The 18,630-nt window shown below is 37.4% G+C and overlaps 1 protein-coding gene and 1 long non-coding RNA gene across 5 annotated transcripts in view; both read right to left on the reverse strand.

The window, feature by feature from the left end:
- Positions 1-5,901: 5,901 nt before the first annotated feature.
- Positions 5,902-10,880, reverse strand: LOC132663760 (uncharacterized). Its single transcript, XR_014135915.1, has 2 exons — positions 8,151-10,880; positions 5,902-8,094 (listed from the first exon to the last, which is right to left on the reverse strand). It is a non-coding gene; the product is annotated as an uncharacterized LOC132663760 (long non-coding RNA).
- A 244-nt stretch (positions 10,881-11,124) lies between these two features.
- The window catches only part of ZNF484 (zinc finger protein 484), a 33,662-nt gene continuing 26,156 nt past the window's right edge, over positions 11,125-18,630 (reverse strand). For 3 of the 4 annotated variants that reach the window (XM_060610313.3, XM_060610309.3, XM_060610310.3), the window contains exon 5: positions 11,125-16,953. In XM_060610313.3, coding sequence (XP_060466296.1) covers positions 14,639-16,953 — 2,315 coding nt within the window. In that variant the 3' untranslated portion in view covers positions 11,125-14,638. The remainder of the gene's footprint in view (positions 16,954-18,630) is intronic. The other variant, XM_078436128.2, reaches the window with a different exon arrangement.

Below are 18,630 nucleotides of genomic sequence, written 5' to 3' on the forward strand. Positions count from 1 at the left end.
CCATAAAAAAGAAGGAAATCTTCCCATTTACAATGGTATGGATGGAGCTAGAGAAAGTCACTCAGAGCAAGACAAATACAATGTGATTTCACTCATATGTGGAATCTAAGAAATAAAACAAACAAGCAAAGGGACAGAAAAGAGAAAGAGAGGCAAACCAGGAAACAGATTCTTAACTATAGAGAACACAGTGATAGTTAGGTTGCCAGAAGGGAGGTGGGTGGGGGGAATGGGTGAAACGGGTGATGGGGATTAAGGAGTGCACATGTTGTGATGAGTACCAAGTGTTGTAAGGAATTGTTGAATCACTATACTGTACACTTGAAACTAATATAACACTGTATGGTAAATAACTTTAATGTAAATAAAAACTTTAACAATGGTATTGGTGATGGATATATGGAGATTATTATACTATTCAATATTTCTACAATAAACAATTGCAATGGTTAAATTAAAAAAATAAAAGCAACATATGGAAATGAGTAGCATTTCTGTACACTAACAACAATATATCTGCAAAAGAAATAGAGAAATGAATGTCACTTACAATAGTGTCAAAAACAATATGATACCTAGGAATATACTTAACCAAGGAGGTGAAATATCTGTACACTGAAAACTATTAAGACATTGATGAAAGAAGCTGAGGACACAAATAAATGGAAAGATATCCTGTGTTCAAGGATCAGAATAATTAATATTGTTAAGATATCCATATTGCCCCAAACCATCTATAGATTCAATGCAACCCCTATCAAAATTCCAATGGCATTTTTTACAGAATTGGATAAAATGATCCCAAAATTTGTATGGAACCTCAAAAGACCTCCAAATGTCCAGATTAGTCTTGAGGGGAAAAAACAAAGCTGGAGGCATCACACACCCTAATTTCAAACTATATTACAAAGCTATAGTAATCAAACACTATGGTATCGGCATAATACCATAAATCAATGGAACAGAATCAAAATCCCAGAAACAACCTCATGCATATTAAGTTAAAAATATTTGACATGTGGCCAAGAATACTCAATAGGGAAAGGACGGTCTTCATCAAATAGAGCTGGGAAAACTGGATAACTACATGCAGAAAAGTGAAACTGGACCCCTCCCTGCTACCCCTCACAAAAATTAACTTGAAAGGGACTAAAGACTAAACGTAACATGTACTACCATAAGATTCCCAAAAAAGAGGAAAAACTCCCTGACATAGATCTTGGCAACTATTTATAATTTATATACACATGACACCAAAAGCAATAATCAAGTGGGACTACATTAAACTCAAAAGCTTATGCACAGCAAGTGAAACAGTTGCAAAACAAAATGGAAACCTACAGACAAAATATGCAACTCAGTAGCAGAAAAGCAAACAATCTGATTTAAAAATGGGGAGGGGATCTGAAAAGACATTTTTTCCAAAGATGTCCAAATGTCCAATAGGTACAGGAAAAGATCCTCAACACCACTTATCATCAGGGAAATGCAAATCAAAACCACAATGAGATACCACCTCATATCTGTTTTAATGATTATTTTTTTTAAGGGAGATAACAAGTGTCAGTAAGGATGTGGAGAAAAGGAAATGCTTATGCACAGCTGATGGGAATGTAAATTGGTGCGCCACTATTAAAAAACAGTATGGAGTTTCCTCAAAAAATTAAAAATATAACTAGGATATGACGGAGCAATTCCACTTCTGGGTATATATCAAAGGAAATAAAACCAGTATATCGAAGAGATGTCTACACTCCCATATACTGCACCATTATTCACAATAGCTAGGGCATGGAAACAAACTAAGTGTCCATTAACAGATCAATGATAAAGAAAATGTTATACACACACACAAACACACAGTGAAATACTAATCATATAAAAAAGGAAATCCTTCCATTTGCAACATGGATGGAAATTTAGGGCATTATCTGAAGTGAAATAAACCAGACAGAGAAAGACAAATAATGTATGATTTCACTTATATATGGAATCTAATAAAGTCAAACTCATAGAAACAAGAGAGGATGATTCCTAACAGCTGGGGTGTGGGGGAAATGGGGATGAATAATTTCTGGCAATGTAATGTAGAGCATGGTGACTATAGTGAATACTGCATTACATACTTGAAAGTGGCTAAGAGACTAGATCTTAAATGTTCTCACCACACGAAAAAGCTATGTGAGATAATTGATATATTAACTAACCTGATAGTAGTAATCATTTAGCAATGTATGTGCATCAAATCATCATTGCACACCTTAAATTTACACAATGCTACATGTCAATTTCATCATGATAAAGCTGGAAAAAATGTGAATAAAAATAGGAATTTATATAAGAAAAAAGGAATTAGAAAGTTATCATTTTGCAGATATCAGACTGAACAATTGGGCTAGGTAAGAAACATGAGTAAATGCTAAGTATACTGGATGAATCTTTGAGGAGTAAATCAATACCTTATGCCTTCTGACATGATGAACTTAGAATACGGAATCATTTCTATGGCATCCTTGAAAAAAGTTACTCAAATCTAGTCATGAATAAACATCAGACAAAAACAGTCTGAGAGATTCTACAAAATAACTGGTCTGTACTCTTCATTAAAAATGTCATTCAGGGGGCATCTGGGTGACTCAGTAGGTTGATGGTCTGACTCTTGGTTTCAGCTCAGGTCATGATCTCATGGTTCGTGGGATCAAGTCCCACATTGGGCTCTGTGCTGACAGCATGGAGCCTGCTTGGGATTCTCTCTCCCTCTCTCTCTCTGCCCCTTCCCTGCTTCTCTCTCTCTCTCTCTCAAAATAAATAACCACTTAAAAAAATGTCATAAAGTACATAAAAACTACATCACATAAAAAGACAAGAGTTGTAGTAGATAAAAGGAGACAAGATAACTCTAAGATTTTCTTTAGCAATAAAGTATGCTATTTGAACAAATGGCAAAACTTGAATAAGGTCTGTGGATTGGATAATATTGGATCAATATTAATTCCTGCTTTGGTAGTTATGTTGTGGTTATTTGGAATGTCCTTTTTTAAGGAAACACAAACTGAAGAATTTGGGATAAAGAGGAGTCATGTCTACAATTTACTGTCAAAAATTTTTTTAACATTAAAAAAAATTTTTTTAAAGAGGCACCTGGGTAGCTCAGTTGGTTAAGCATCTGACTTGGGCTCAGGTCATGATCTCACAGTTTGTGAGTTCGAGCCCCACATTGGGCTCTGTGCTGACAGCTCAGAACCCGGAGCCTGCTTCGGATTCTGTGTCTCTCTATCTGCTCCTCCTCTGCTCACACTCTGTCTCTCACTCTCAAAAATAAATAAACATTAAAGAAAATGATAAGTAAGTAAGTAAGTAAATAAATAACTTTAAAAAAAAGTGATATGTTTATGTGGGGAGAGGGTTGAAGTACATGTAGTTAAATGTTAACATTTGGGAAATCTAGGTGAAGAATACATGGGAATTTTAAGATGTTCTTTCAAATTTTCTTTCAGTCTGAAATTATGTCAAAATAAAAATTTTAAAGAAAAAAAAGTATAGCTGAATTATCACAAGCAAAATCAACAGAGAAATGACAGATTAGTAAGAAACATGCAAGGCATACAACAAAGGAATCCTGTCCAAAATATATAAAATCAACAAAAAAAGAAGATAATAGGCAAAGACAATATGCAGGCAGTTCACAGTAAAATAAATAAAAATGGCTTCTAAACACACACACACACACACACACACACGCAAGACACACACACACACACGCAAGAACGCAAGAATGGCTTCTAAACACACACACACACACACACACACACACACGCAAGAACCCCACCACGTTCATATTAAAATATGGTTAAGGGATGCGTGGATGGCGCAATTGGTTAATTGTCAGACTCTTGATCTTGGCTCAGGTCATGATCTCACAGTTTGTGAGTTCGAGCCCTGCACTGGGCTCTGTGCTAACAGCACAGTGCCTGCTTGGGATTCTGTCTCTCTTTCTCTTTGCCCCTCCCCAGCCTATTCTCTCTCTCTCAAAATAAATAAACTTAAAATATGGTTAAAAATATGTACATAGTTACCTTTTTCTCATTTCAGACTCAGAAAAAATTTGACAATCCTTTAACTTCTATAAAGTTAAAATATCCCCAACCCAAAAATCTATGTAAAAAGTATACTGTATACTTTCTGACATGTAAAAACATTAGCTACAAACAAATGCCCATCAAAATGTGATAGGGTGGGGCACCTGGCTGGCTCAGTCAGGAGAGCACGTGACTCTTGATCTCAGGGTCCTGAGTTTGAGACCCATATTGGGTGTGGTGATCATTTTTTTTAATATGAAAAAAATGTGATGGAGTAAATAATAATGGTACATCCATTATCAATGTATATATAGAATATATACCAATAACATTTAAAAATAAGTGATACAGATATGTGTACTAATATCCAGAGTAATTAGCCAGACATGCTGATTTTCTGCTTAAATTCCAAAGATTAAAATTGGCAGAGGAATGTGGGGATTGCATTTACTGCATATTCTCTTGTAATGTTTTAAATATTTTAAGCAAGTGCATATATTATCAGTAATAGATGAACTATATTTTCTCATAGAACTAAATGATATAGCTGTTGTTTTAACAGAATCTATTAATTCTGCAACTGAAATCTATTAATTCTTTCTTTCCAATGTTGATATCAATATTTGCATTTTCTCATCTTATTTCATATGCCATATTTTCTAATACTATGTTAAACAATAATGGCACCAGTTGAAAAACCTAATTGCTGATTTTTAAAAGTTTATTTATTTTGAGAGAGAGAGAGTGTGAGTGGGAGGGGCAGAGAAAGGGAGAAAGAGAATCCCAAGCAGGCTCTGCTCTGTCAGAGAAGCCCAACACAGGGCCCAAAATCCCAAACTGTGAAATCATTGACATGAACCAAAATCAAGAGTCAGACACACTTAACTGACTGAGCCACCCAGGAGCACCCTAACTACTGATTTTAATTCAACTATTTATTTCTACTTAAAATAATTTGTTGTTGCTATTAGCAAAATAACTACATTTGAGTAGTTTCTAATCATGTCTATTTTATTAGTAAAGAATGATGAATTGATCAAATACTTTTCAGTAAATATTGATATTAAACCTATTGTCTTATGTATTTATTTTTTAATTTTTAAGTTTATTTATGAGAGAGACAGAGACAGCATGAATGGGGGAGGGACAGGTAGTGAGGGAGAGAGAAAATTTCAAGCAGGCTCTGCACTGTCAACACAGAGCTTGATGTGGGGCTTGAACTCATGAAACCTCGATATGACCTGAGCTGAAACCAAGAGTTGGAGGCTTAACCGACTGAGCCACCCAGGTGCCGCTCCTTTCTCTTTTTTTAAATGTTTATTTTTGAGAAAGAGCAAGAGCAGAGAAGGGCAGAAAGAGAGGGAGACAGGATTGGAAGCAGGCTCTGTGTGGGGCTCAGGAACTGTGAGACCATGACCTGAGCGGAAGTCAGAGGTTTAACTGACTGAGCCACCCAGGCGCCCTGCCTTTCTCTTTTAACTTAGGTTATTCTCACTGATATCCCATCACTTTTGAATTTCAGGATTAAAATCATTACTAGTTTTTATTTTATATACTGCAAGATTCATTCTATGTGCTAAAATGTTACGAGTGTTGCATCTATGGTCATAAGCTACAAGAGTTAATAATAATTCCTTATTTTTGCATTATATTTATTATGATGGCTTTATAGTGATGGCGTATTTTTAAATTTCAATGAAGCAATGAAAAGAAATAAAAATATATTGGGAAATGCTATCTCTAGGATTTGGAATAATTTGAATTAATAAAATTATCTGGTCTCTAAACATACCAAAATCAGATATGAATCCAACTTTTCATGTTGTTTTTTAAAAATCAGCTTTATTGATATAATTTACATACAATAAACGGCATCAATTTAGTGTTCAATGCATTTGACAGTTGTGTACATTTGCAAAACCACCAACACAATAAAAATACAAAACATTTTCATTATCCTAAAAACATTCCTTGTTCCCCTTTGATGAACATCCCTCCCTCCACCCCCGGCCCCAGGCAACCACCAATCTGATTTTTGTCACTTTCTGTTAGTTTGCATTTCCAGAATTTCATATAAATGCAATTATTCAGTATGTTATACCTTTATGTATGGCTTCTTTTACTCAAAATGACTTCAATTTATCTGTGCTGTTGCACATGTCAGTAGTCATTGCTCCTTACTGCTGAATAGCACTATAGCAGTCATTTATGGATATGCAACATTTTGGATATTTATTCACTTGATGATGGACATGTGAGTTATTTTCAGTTTGAGGCTATTATGAATAAAACTATCCACAATCAAGTATAAGTCTCTATGGGACATAAGTTGTTGGTGCTTTTGGGTTAAATATGGGGAGTGGAATGACTAGGTTGTAATGGTAGCTGTATGTTTTAACTGCTAAAGAACTTGAAAACTATTTTTCAAAGTGTTTCTGTCATCTCAAATTTCCACTTGCCACAAATGAGTTCCAGTTTCTGCACAACTTCCAACATGTGATGCTGCCAATCATTTTGATTTTAGTCATTGTAATGAGTGTATAGAGGTATAATTGTGATTTTAATTTGTATTTCCTTAATGGCTAATGTTGAAAATGCTTTCTTGTCCTTCTTGGCCACATCACATCTTCTTTCATGAATAACCTTTGAATTTGTTGCAATTTTTTAATTAGATTATTTGCTTTCTTATAATTGGGTTGTAAATGTCCTTAAATTTTCAGGATACAAATCTTTTGTCAGGTATCTATTGCAAATATTCTCTCCCATTCTGTACCTTGCCTTTTCATTTTGTTAGTAGTGCTTTTCAAAGGATGAGTTATTAATTTTGAAAAGTCAAATTTATCTTTTTTTTTCTTTTATAGTTCATTATTTATGTGTCCTATTTAAGAAATATTTTCCTAATGTCCTGGTATATTTTTAAAAAATTTTTAATGTTTCTTTATTTTTGAGGGACAGAGACAGAGCATGAGCTGTGGAGGGGCAGAGGGAGAGGAGACACAGAATCTGAAACAGGCTCCAGGCTCTGAGCTGTCAGCACAGAGCCCGATGCGGGGCTCGAACTCACAGACTGCGAGATCATGACCTGAGCCGAAGTCAGACGCCCAACCAACTGAGCCACCTAGGCGCCCCTGTCCTGGTATATTTTAAATGGTTGCTCTGTATAATGATATTTAGCATCTATTGTAAGGTTATCAACTTTTTTCATTTCCCTTTTGATTTGGATCAATTTCCTCTTGCCAGGAAATCATTCATTTACTCTAGGTAGTATTCTCTCTCTTGATCCTATTAATGGATACAGTATCAATTGTGCTTCTTCTTACTCATTACAAATCTTATGTAAATTTGCTCTTTACCTTATTTAAACTTATGTGGGGGATCTACTGGGGTTTTAAAATATTTTTCTACTTTAAAAGAAAAAGGATGGATTACTTTATACATCTTGATGCCTGAATAAATTTAGGCACGCTTTCAGATACAAGAGAAACCTAGAATAGAATGGCTTATGTAAAATCTGCTTATTTCTATCACCTAGCAAAAGTCTGGAGTTAACTTGCTATTAGTGTTGACTAAATATTGTCACGACCAGTGTCTCTGATTCTTTCCCCTAGGATTGAGAGAAGGTTGCCATGCCACTGCCCCAGGCATCATGTGCAAGGCCAGAAGGTGGGTAAATTAATGGCAGCAGCTAAATCTGTCCCTTTTTAGGAAAGCAAAGGTTTTCCCGGAACACACCTATCAGTGTTTTGCTTTTCCTGGCCTGAGTCAGTCACCAGGCAAACTAACAGCTTCAAAAGATGCTAACAAAGTAAGCAATAAGGGAAGAGGATTGGAATTGCTTAGCAAACGCAACACTGTCTAAAACTGTGAAAGTGGCTATCCATGCCCAAGAAACAAATAATCACTTTTCCTAAAGATACACAACATATACCAAAAAAGACACTTAAAAATCTTCTAATATGTGAAGCTTAACTAAGACTAGAAACTCAGAAACTATAATAGACAGACATAGCCGGCTCTGTTGCGCAATGGATAGCGCATTGGACTTCTTCTAATAGACAGACATATTTAAACATGTAAAAAATAAAATTATGTGAATGAGAAAATATATACAAAGTCAAGAGTCAAGCAATAGTTTTCTTAAGAGTTATTACCATTGACATACAAAAAGCTGTTACAAATTGACAATCCAAAATAAATAAATAAATAAATGGTATAAAAAGGCAACTCACCAAAGAGCAAGGTATATGGCCGAGAAACACTTAAAGAGGTACATTAATATGTAAATTAAAAGTAGTTATCACTTTGCAATCAGAAAACTTCTCCAAGTTAAAAAGTAACCACTATTTTTAGTATAGGGGAAACCGTTTTATACACTAATGTTGGAAATATGAAATGCAAGTCTTACTCCACAGAGATCTGGCAATTTCTTTAAATAAGAAAACACAGATGGGGCGCCTGGGTGGCTCAGTCGGTTGAGCATCCGACTTTGGCTCAGGTCATGATCTTGCTGCAGTTCACGAGTTTGAGCCCTGCTTCAGGCTCTGTGCTAACAGCTTAGAGCCTGGAGCCTGCTTTGGATTCTGTGTCTCCCTGTCTCTCTTCTCCTCCCCGGCTCACACTGTCTTTCAAAAATAATAAACATTTTTTAAAAATTAAAAAAAACCCACACTCATACGTGTGCACATATATTAATGGTCTACATCACCAAGTAAAAAGAAAACTATGAAGTTGACAACCATTGCTCACATGGTGACAGACTGTTGCAGTGGCTGGAGTTGCTAGAAGAGTGGACAAAGTCCAGAATTCAATAAACAGAACATGTCACAGTTACATGGTTTTATGTGTGTCTACACACACGTATGTGTTTCAACATATTTAATTAAAAGAAAGGCTGATGTCCGGTGGGGACACTTCTGTCAATGAGTTGGCATTGTTCTCCATTGGGGTCTTCATTTGGTGGGCTCCTCTCCTGAGTATTGTCTTCTCCTACCTCTGTATTATCTCTACGGCCTTGAGGATCCGCTCCTTAGAGGGGAGGCAAAAGTCCTTCTTACTATGGCAGCACCATGTTCACATACGTACGGCCCCTCACTCACTGGGGGAAGACCAGCTGGTCTCCGTCCTGTATGGTGTTGTCATTCCCGTGCTAAACCCCATCATCTGCCCTTGAAAGAATAAGGACATCAGAAAGGCCTTGAAAGTGGTGGCAGAAAAGGTAGCAGCCTTCAAATCTCATTTCCCTTGACTTGTACTGTTTCTTTTTCTATGATGATTAGTGATAGAAAATTACCCTACTGACACAATCTGGTTGTTTCTTGCCAACATTACTAATAAAACTCTAAGAATTAAAATTTCAATGATAAAACAAATGAGGCAAAATGTATAGATCAACAATAGATGAATTTGGGTAAAGGGTTACTATATATTTTTTGTACTCTTCCTATTCTTGAAACACCTCTATCTGTTCTATGTTTTAAATGATTTCCACATAAAAAGTTTAAAAAGTTTTTAAAAAGGCAATTATTGGGCTGGCCTATTTGTCCCCACTGGTTTGAGACACAGGCATGAAATTTAACCAATAAACAAAATGAATTATATTTCTTGTGAAATTTGCTTCTATGGGAATACTTCTTCTTCCTGTAACAAATTTAGTATCCTCCCAGTATGAAGTTTATGGCATTTTAAGAAAATGATGTATTTGGGGGCACCTGGGTGGCTCAGTCGCTTGAGCACCCGACTTCAGCTCAGGTCATGATCTCACGGTTTTTGAGTTTGAGCCCCGCATCGGGCTCTAGGCTCTCAGTTCATAGCCTGGAGCCTGCTTCAGATTCTGTGTCTCCCTCTCTTTCTGCTCCTCCCCCACTCACACTCTGTCTCTCAAAAAATGAATAAATGTTAAAAAAAATTTTTTTAAAGAAAATGATGTATTTGAAAAGAAAATTTGATGTATTAAGAAATGATTTAATTCTTCTCCATTGTCTATGATGTCCAGTAAGATACAACTCATGGACAAAGACTTTTTGACATACAGCAATTCTGTAGGATAATTTACAATTGGTTCAAACTTACATGAGAAGCCTTTCTCATTTTCAGAAAATACACAATTTCACTCATGCACAAATACTGAATACTGAAAACTGATTTCTGAATGAAGATATTTTCACACAAAGTGCATTAATTTTGTCTACTTCCAGCAGACATTTTATGATTTCTACGTGGTTCTTCAAGGAATTGCTTTTATAGGTTTCTCTCTCCAAAATGAGTTTCCGGGAAACAATAAGCTTTTGGCCTGTTATTTCTCTCATGTGTGAATTTGCTGACGTTCAGAAAGCTGACTTTCCAGCAGATGATTTTTCTGGTTATTGTATACATAAGGTTTCTCTCCAGCATGAATTCTCTGTTATGTAATGAAGTAATGATTTGTGAATGAAGCTCTACTCACATTTACTAAGAAAACTACTCTCTCCTATGAATCATCTGATATATAAATGTTGGTTTGCGTTAAAGTTTTCTTACATCTACTGAATTCACAGAATAAGATTCCTTTTAAAAATTAAAGTACATTGCTAATTGAATTTACATTGTAAAACTTTTTTAAAAGTTCTGCTGTAAATACAAATGAACTATATTATAGTTCTGGCATAAAAAGCTATGTCCAATTCACACTACTCTCCTTCTTGCACATGCATCCAATCTATACTATCCTTGGAGTTCCATCTAAGGAAGAGTTAGCTCCCCCCATTCCACCCAGAACTGTTCCATCATCCATTCCCCAATTTCCAGCGCCCCTTCAAATATGTGGAGGCCTTGGGGCGCCTGGGTGGCGCAGTCGGTTAAGCGTCCGACTTCAGCCAGGTCACGATCTCGCGGTCTGTGAGTTCGAGCCCCGCGTCAGGCTCTGGGCTGATGGCTCGGAGCCTGGAGCCTGTTTCCGATTCTGTGTCTCCCTCTCTCTCTGCCCCCCCACGTTCATGCTCTGTCTCTCTCTGTCCCAAAAATAAATAAAAAACGTTGAAAAAAAAAATTAAAAAAAAAAAAACAAATATGTGGAGGCCCACAAAAGGAAGTCTTCCTTTCTCCTAGATGTTACCATGTTGACAGAAGGTAACATATCTTCTTTTTTTGGCTTAGTAATGTAGAATTGTTGTATGTATGTATGTATTTATAAAGTTTATTCTGAGAGACACAGAGAGAGAGAGAGAGAGAGGAGGAGGGACAGAGAGGGAGAGGGAGAGAAGAGAGAATTCCATAGGCTCTGTACTGGTTATGCAGAGCCTGATATGGGGCTCAAGTTCACAAACCATGAGATCATGACCTGAGCCAAAACCAAGAGTTGGACACTAACTGACTGAGCCACCCAGGTGCCCACATTTTTTAAAAATGTGCCTGGGAATAAAAAGGTTGAGAATCACTATCTCAGTGATCCTTCTAAATTAGTCTTTAAAATCCTTATTTTCAAACCCCTGGGCTCATACATCAGCCTTCATTAACTTAATTTCCTATTCATTACCCAAAGGAAAAAAGCCACACTATTAAAAAAGAAACATGACAGTCTCAATCTCCTTTTGCCAAAGATTGGCAGCTACCATAATAAAATCTGATACCACCACAGTCAGTTTTCTCTTAGGTTTCAAAGTTTACAAAATCTTCAACAAAACAGTAAATGCCTTAACTTTTAGCCACAAAAATAGGAAACAATGTCACAAATCAGTGCATTTTCACTTTTAAATTAGCTTGGAAAATTCTGGTAATTTAAAAAATATATTTCTGGACTCCACACTCCTTAGAAAGGAACAGCTATTGGGGTGCCTGGGTGGCTCAGTCTGTTAAGCGTCCAACTTCGGCTCAGGTCATGATCTCACCATTTGTGAGTTTAACCCCACTCAGGCTCTGTGCTGACAGCGGGGAGCCTGGAGCCTGCTTCGGATTCTGTCTCCCTCTCTCTACCCCTGCCCCGCCTCCACTCTGTCTCTCTCAAAAATAAATAAACATTAAAAAAAAAACTTTAAAAGAAAGGAACAGCTATCTCAGGGCATTGAAAACTTCTGCTAATGATTAGACAGAGCAGGTAGTACAGACAAGTACTTCCTTTGAGAACTAAAAATGGTGGAAGAAAATATTAAATATACTTAATTTTGTGATGGCACTGGAGAGCTACCAAGAAGTGAGAAAATACAGGAATAGGATTAGAGATAAGACATAACCTCTGGAGTCTGGGACTATTAAAAAGAGGTGTTTGCTAATTTTTAAAGCAAATACCGAAGAAGAGAGGTTAAGACAGTTTTTAACAAATTTATGGACCTAATGGGACAAATACTAAAATTAAGTTCCTTCACAGAATGAGGCACCTAGAAAATCTCCCCAAGTCCTACATCTCTAGGGTGAAAAACACCAGACAAGCCTTCCCTGGGACTGGAGCCCAGTCTCACACTCTCAGTACAAGACTGGACGAAGACAGGCAGGGGTGCTCATGCTCTTGCCTAGTCCTACCTGTTAGAGTCAAAGGCAAATCTTCTCTGGAAGATGATACCATCCAGACCACTTCAGTGTCTCTGCAGTGCCTAATATATAGTGCCTGGTAGCTGATTTAAAATTACCAGGTATAGGGGGAAACAAGCATTACCAAAATCTGAAACCACGAATGGAAAAAGTTTTACAGAGGGTCTAAATAGTGGGGCAATCTCTAGACAAACCAGAGGAAGACATGAAGCAAAAGCATACTTTGTATAGATAGCAGCAAGAAATTTCCCAAAAGGTAAAGAAAAAAACCACCAAGCTACAGATTAAAAAAAAAAAAAAAAAAAACACAGCAAACCCCAAACAAGCACACAGAAAATCACACCTAGGCATGCCACTGTGATGCCACTTCGGCTGGCAGCCGAAGATAAGGCAAATTTTGAAGGAGGGAGAGAAAAGGGGAAAAAAGCACATTATCTTCAAAGGTACTTACATTGAAAGCTTATTTTCAAAAAAAAAAAAAAAAAAGGAAAGGAAAACATATATGGATTAATATAAATGAACATGGACTCAAATGACTGACCACATCAACTACACACAAAATCCAAGTGCATGACATTAATACCATGTAAACCAAGAGGGAAATAAAGGAGCTAATGTTCTAGCTCCTCACCTCATCTGGAAAGTAGAGAGGGGACTCATTTATTTTAGCCTTCAATGAGTGAAGTATGCATACAGTATTAACATCTGATGCAGTAAATTTTAAGGCAAAAAAGAACATCAGTAGCAATAAAAACAGACATTTCATAATAATTAAGTTTCAATTAACCAGAAAGAGTATAACAACTCTAAATCTGAATGTATGTAAAAACAAAGACTCAAAATATAAGAAAAAAATGGGTTGATCTACAGGAGAGACAAATTCACAAATATTCTGGAAGATGAAACACTGCTTTTAGAATCAGTTAGAAAAAAAAAGATTTAAAAAAGTCTGTAAGAATACAGAGGGTCTGCAAACACAATGGGATTAATTTGTGGACACTGGGAGGGGACAGAGGATTACTCTTCCGAAAGTACAACCCTGTCTTCTTAGAAAACAAACTCAAATGTGAACAGTAGTGTCCCATAGTCACCTGGCACGTAATGGACATGCAGAGAATGTACCAACAAAACTTCCATGGAAGGAAAGAATTCTAGGTTTTGAAACCCATTTTCTTAATTTGTCTCTTTTCCAAACAGAAATTTAAAAAAATATAGACTTCTGTGGATGAGGCTGACAGTCCAAAGTGCTGACCTCTGGATCTGTGACCTGAGTCCCATGGCCTCAGGGCCAGTCCTGAGGTGACAAGTAAGGAGTCTGTGGGGCTGCTGTCTACCTCATTGGTCACTCTGGGGACACAGCTGGGATAACTTTATGCCTCTTGGGTGTGAGTTACCTAGGCCATGGCAGGGAATTAATAAATACAGGAACATATTGGTTAATAACTAAAGAGGCCTATGAATATTCAAGTAGGCCTGTGGTTCTGATTACCAATCTCAAAGTCAAATAAAAAAAGTGTTTATCCAAATTTCCACACACTAATAGATACTATAAATAATAAATAAGAGTGGCTTCTTCCAAAAGGGGGGAAAAAGTCCTTTGTGTCTTTAATGTCAATTTTCACAAAAAACCTCTGGCTTCTCTTCATTATAGACCTGAACTGTCTATACTTTTGCCTTGATTTCAGTGCCCTTGGACAATGAAAAAAATTTTTTAGCTCTCTGCTCATTAAGAACTTCCTTTAGTCAATATCGAATATTTTTGCTACCCAGGGCGTGAGAAGCTCAACAACCCTGAACTTATGAAGCTGCTTCTCCACAACATGAAACAAGAAAGACTAAGTCCTCTCCTTGCAGATTTGCTATTATTTCCAGGGGCCTGACAATTCCAGTACCTGTCTGGTAACTAAGTGTGGCCATCACACATCGCTTAAACTCTTCCTCCCAAGTATCTCCCGCAAACGTGTAGCTGGACATCAGCTCTGTAATCCAGGCATTCCTACTTCTGACCAGAGGTAAGGTGGCTTTGGTTACCTCCTGCTTCTTAGTCCCATGGTAGCCTCTCATTCCTTGGTATCCCCACACCATGATTGTGGCAGTGGACATGCTACTTCCCCAGTGTCAGATTTCTGATGTATCCTGAGCTGTGGCCTCCAGTTTAAGGCTTTCTTAAAGTCACTGCCTTTATAGGTCTTTTGTTTAGTATGAATTTTCTGGTGTTTAATAAGATTTGATCTGATAGTGAAGGCTTTTCCACACTCAGCACATATAAATGGTTTCTCTCCCGTGTGAATTCGATGATGCTCATGGAGTTGTGACTTCTTAATGAAGGCCTTCCCACAGTCACTGCATCCATAGGGTTTCTCTCCAGTATGAATTCTCCGATGCCGATTTAAGTGTGATTTCTGGATGAAGGACTTCCCACATTCAGTACAAATATAGGGTTTCTCTCCTGTATGAATCCTCTGATGCATAATTAGTGTTGATTTTCTGGCAAAAGCTTTCCCACATTCGCTGCACTCATAGTGTCTCTCTCCAGTATGAGATTGCTGATGTATATGGAGGCCCGACTTCCGAGTGAAGGCTTTTCCACAGTCACTACATTTATAGGGTTTCTCCCCAGTATGAATTTTCTGGTGCGTAAACAGATTCGATCTGTCAGTGAAGGCCTTTCCACACTCAGCACATCTGTAGGGTTTCTCTCCTGTGTGAATTTGCTGATGCACATGGAGTTGTGACTTCTTAGTAAAGGATTTCCCACAGTCACTGCATTCATAAGGCTTTTCTCCAGTGTGAATTCTCTCATGTGTAATAAAATGTGACTTATGGAAGAAGGCCTTTCCACATTCAGTGCAAACATAAGGTTTTTCTCCTCTGTGAATTCTCTGATGCATACTTAGTGTTGACTTCTGGATGAAGGCTTTCCCACACTCAGTGCATTCATAATGTCTCTCTCCAGTGTGGCATTTCTGATGTATCCTGAGCCGTGACTTCCAAGTGAATGATTTTCCACAATCACTGCATTTATAGGGTTTCTCTCCAGTATGAATTTTTTGGTGTTTGATGAGATTTGACCTGTCAGTAAAGGCCTTCGCACATTCGGTACATATATAAGGTCTCTCTCCAGTATGAATTTTCTGGTGTATAATGAGATTTGTCTTGTGAGTGAAGACTTTCCCACATTCTGTACATATAAAGGGATTCTCTCCTGTGTGAATTCTCTGATGCACATGGAGTTGTGACTTCTTTATAAAGGATCTTCCACAGTCACTGCATTCGTAAGGTTTCTCTCCAGTATGAATTCTCTCATGTGTAATAAAATGTGACTTCCGTATAAAGGCTTTCCCACATTCGGTACATACATAGGGCTTTTCTCCCGTATGGATTTTCTGATGCATACTTAGTGTTGATTTCCTTGTGAAGGCTTTTCCACATTCAGTACATTCAAAGTGCTTCTCTCCAGTATAATTTTTTTTATGTATATTGAGGTTTGAATTCTGAGAAACATTTTTCCCACATTCACTGTATTCATAGGGTTTTTCTCCAATATGAATCCCCTGGCATCTGAACAGATCTGACTTCTGGATGAAGGCTTTTCCATATTCACTGCATTTACAGTGATTCTCCTCGGTGTGAGTTTCCTCATGACTTGACTTGAGGCAAAAGTCCTCCTCATATTCAGTGCATCTATAGGGTTTCTCTCCTGTAGAAGCCTTCTGAGGTACAGCAAGTTGGGGCTTCTGAGTGAAGACTGTCTCATATTTGCTGCATTCATGCTGTTTCTCCTCAGTATAGATACTTTGATGTGCAAAGAGGTGTGACCCCTGGGTGAAAATTTTTACAGAATCAGAAAATAAACTGAGATTCTTCCCAGTATGAATTTTGTGATGTTGAATGAGAGCTTGCTTATGACTCAGAAGTTTCTTACACTGATTATATTCACAACCATTCATTTCTGTATGAGAATTCATAGGAGTGAAAATATTACCATATCCAATAATCTTATCAAGATTTTCTACTGCATTGTTTCTATAATTACATAAGCTTACAATAGGCTTCAAACTCCTTCCAAATGAGTCATAGTTCTGGAGCCTTTTTCTTGCAGGAACAAGGTATGTGTTTACATGATCAGTTTTCCCAGTGTCCTTATATTCACAGTCTCTCTCATTAGCTACTGTTTCCTTGTCAACAAAGGCGACATGACTTACACTTTTGTTCTGGTAGTCCTCACATCTCTCCGTCTGTTTGTCATCTTGCCACAATTCTTCTAAAATGGAATAATATGGGTCATCTCTTGTAAAGAGATTAATTCTCTCAAACCGTACTGAAACTTCTTCAGACGTTCCCTGCTGTAAAGTTTCAAAACCAATATCCCCATCTAAAAAAGAAGGAAAAAATAAAACACACAAAGAAGAGTTAAGAACATAGAAGGGATAATATATACAGGTGATTTAGGGTGAATACAGAGAACTGTGAGAAGCTTATATAAATTTAACAAATATGTATGCAAATATATAAAACATAAATAATACAGGATTTGTAATAGATTTATATGTGGGACAGCAGTAAAATGAACCCTTACAGTACATTTACTAAACAAGCAGTGGCAGCTAGATGTGCCAGGCACCGTCCTAAGTTCTATACTACCTCACGTAATCATCACACCCTTTCGTGCTTGGTGTCACCCTTGTCTTTATTTTACAGACGAGGAAACTGAGCCACAGAAGAGTCAGGTAACTTGCCCAAATCAAATGTTTAGTGACTGGAGAAGAGGAGCCTCAAACTGAAGCCATGTCAGCTCCATGTACATTAGCAGAAATACACAGTAAGGTGTCAGAGGGGCAAAGTGACAAACTATGTGGCTTAAAAGAAACGTATGGGTCTAGCTTCTTATCATCCTCATTATTCTTATCCTATTATTCTAGTTATCCTTCATCCACTAATCTCCCACTTTCTCTTTCCCTATTAATCACTGTGCCCTAAACACCAATTTATTTATGCACAGTGAAACTACTGCAGCTTCAGTCATTCTGACTTAGCCAAATGGCAAAAAATATCTATGATTCGATTCTTTGTTCTGGTTTGGGGTGCAGAGATACATGCACTCAACAGGAGGCATATAACAGCAGACAGGGGTGGCTTTCTGAAGCAGGGCCTGAAAGCTGTCAATCAAAACCTGTCCTCTTCCTTTCTTTGGTTTACAAACCCACTGAGAGAAGAATTTGTCATGTGTTAGATAATAGGCAGTAACGTCAGTTGGGATCCATATACCTATGACAGGATAAACGTGGTGTTTTGAACAATGAAATCTATTAGTAGTACCTAAGATGAACTAGTAAAAAAATATGGAGGTAGCACATCCAAGTAAGGTTAGAATAAACTTAAAGGCTTGAAGAAATATAGACATGGTTTTGAGTAAGAGGAGGAGGGCATCTAAGTGATATTTTCTAAAACAGAAAAGTTAGTAAAAAGAGCAGAAAGAATTATTTGAGAAGATGTATCACAGGGAAAGTAAAGAACCACAATAGAACATGATGAAATTTTGAAAGGTGAGCTATCTACTCTTAGCATGCTGCACTGGACCTGCTCTTCCTTCATATAAGCGGCCACCAGATGGACCCTTAAATGCAAAAGCCATCAGTCATTCCCCTGAGTATTCTATACAAGGGCCAATGCTTGCTTGAGACACACAATCAACAGTGACAGCATTAAGATTCGTTTCCCTGAGCCGAGCCTAGTGATGATCACAATTTATGCTGGAATTGAGACCCTTAATTTCAATCTGAGACACACAACTGTCTCTAAATGGCAATTTTAACTTTCAACTTGGGTTGGTTATACATATGACAGAGGCTCATAGGACTCAGTAAATGTAGCATAAAGCAGCAAAGTTCTAAGTATGTAGTCACCAGCAGGCAGGTGAAACTGATAGCAAAAGAGAAAAAAAAAAAAAAAGACCCCTTTGGCACTGGTGATCATCTTGACATCCTGCTCACTGCACCAACTGTTAAGCTGCCTGCAAAGAAAGGATGGACCCCCACCCCAAATTTGGTTC

Source organism: Panthera onca, chromosome D4 (genome assembly GCF_046562875.1).
Source record: "Panthera onca isolate mPanOnc1 chromosome D4, mPanOnc1 haplotype 2, whole genome shotgun sequence".
NCBI lineage: Eukaryota > Metazoa > Chordata > Mammalia > Carnivora > Felidae > Panthera > Panthera onca.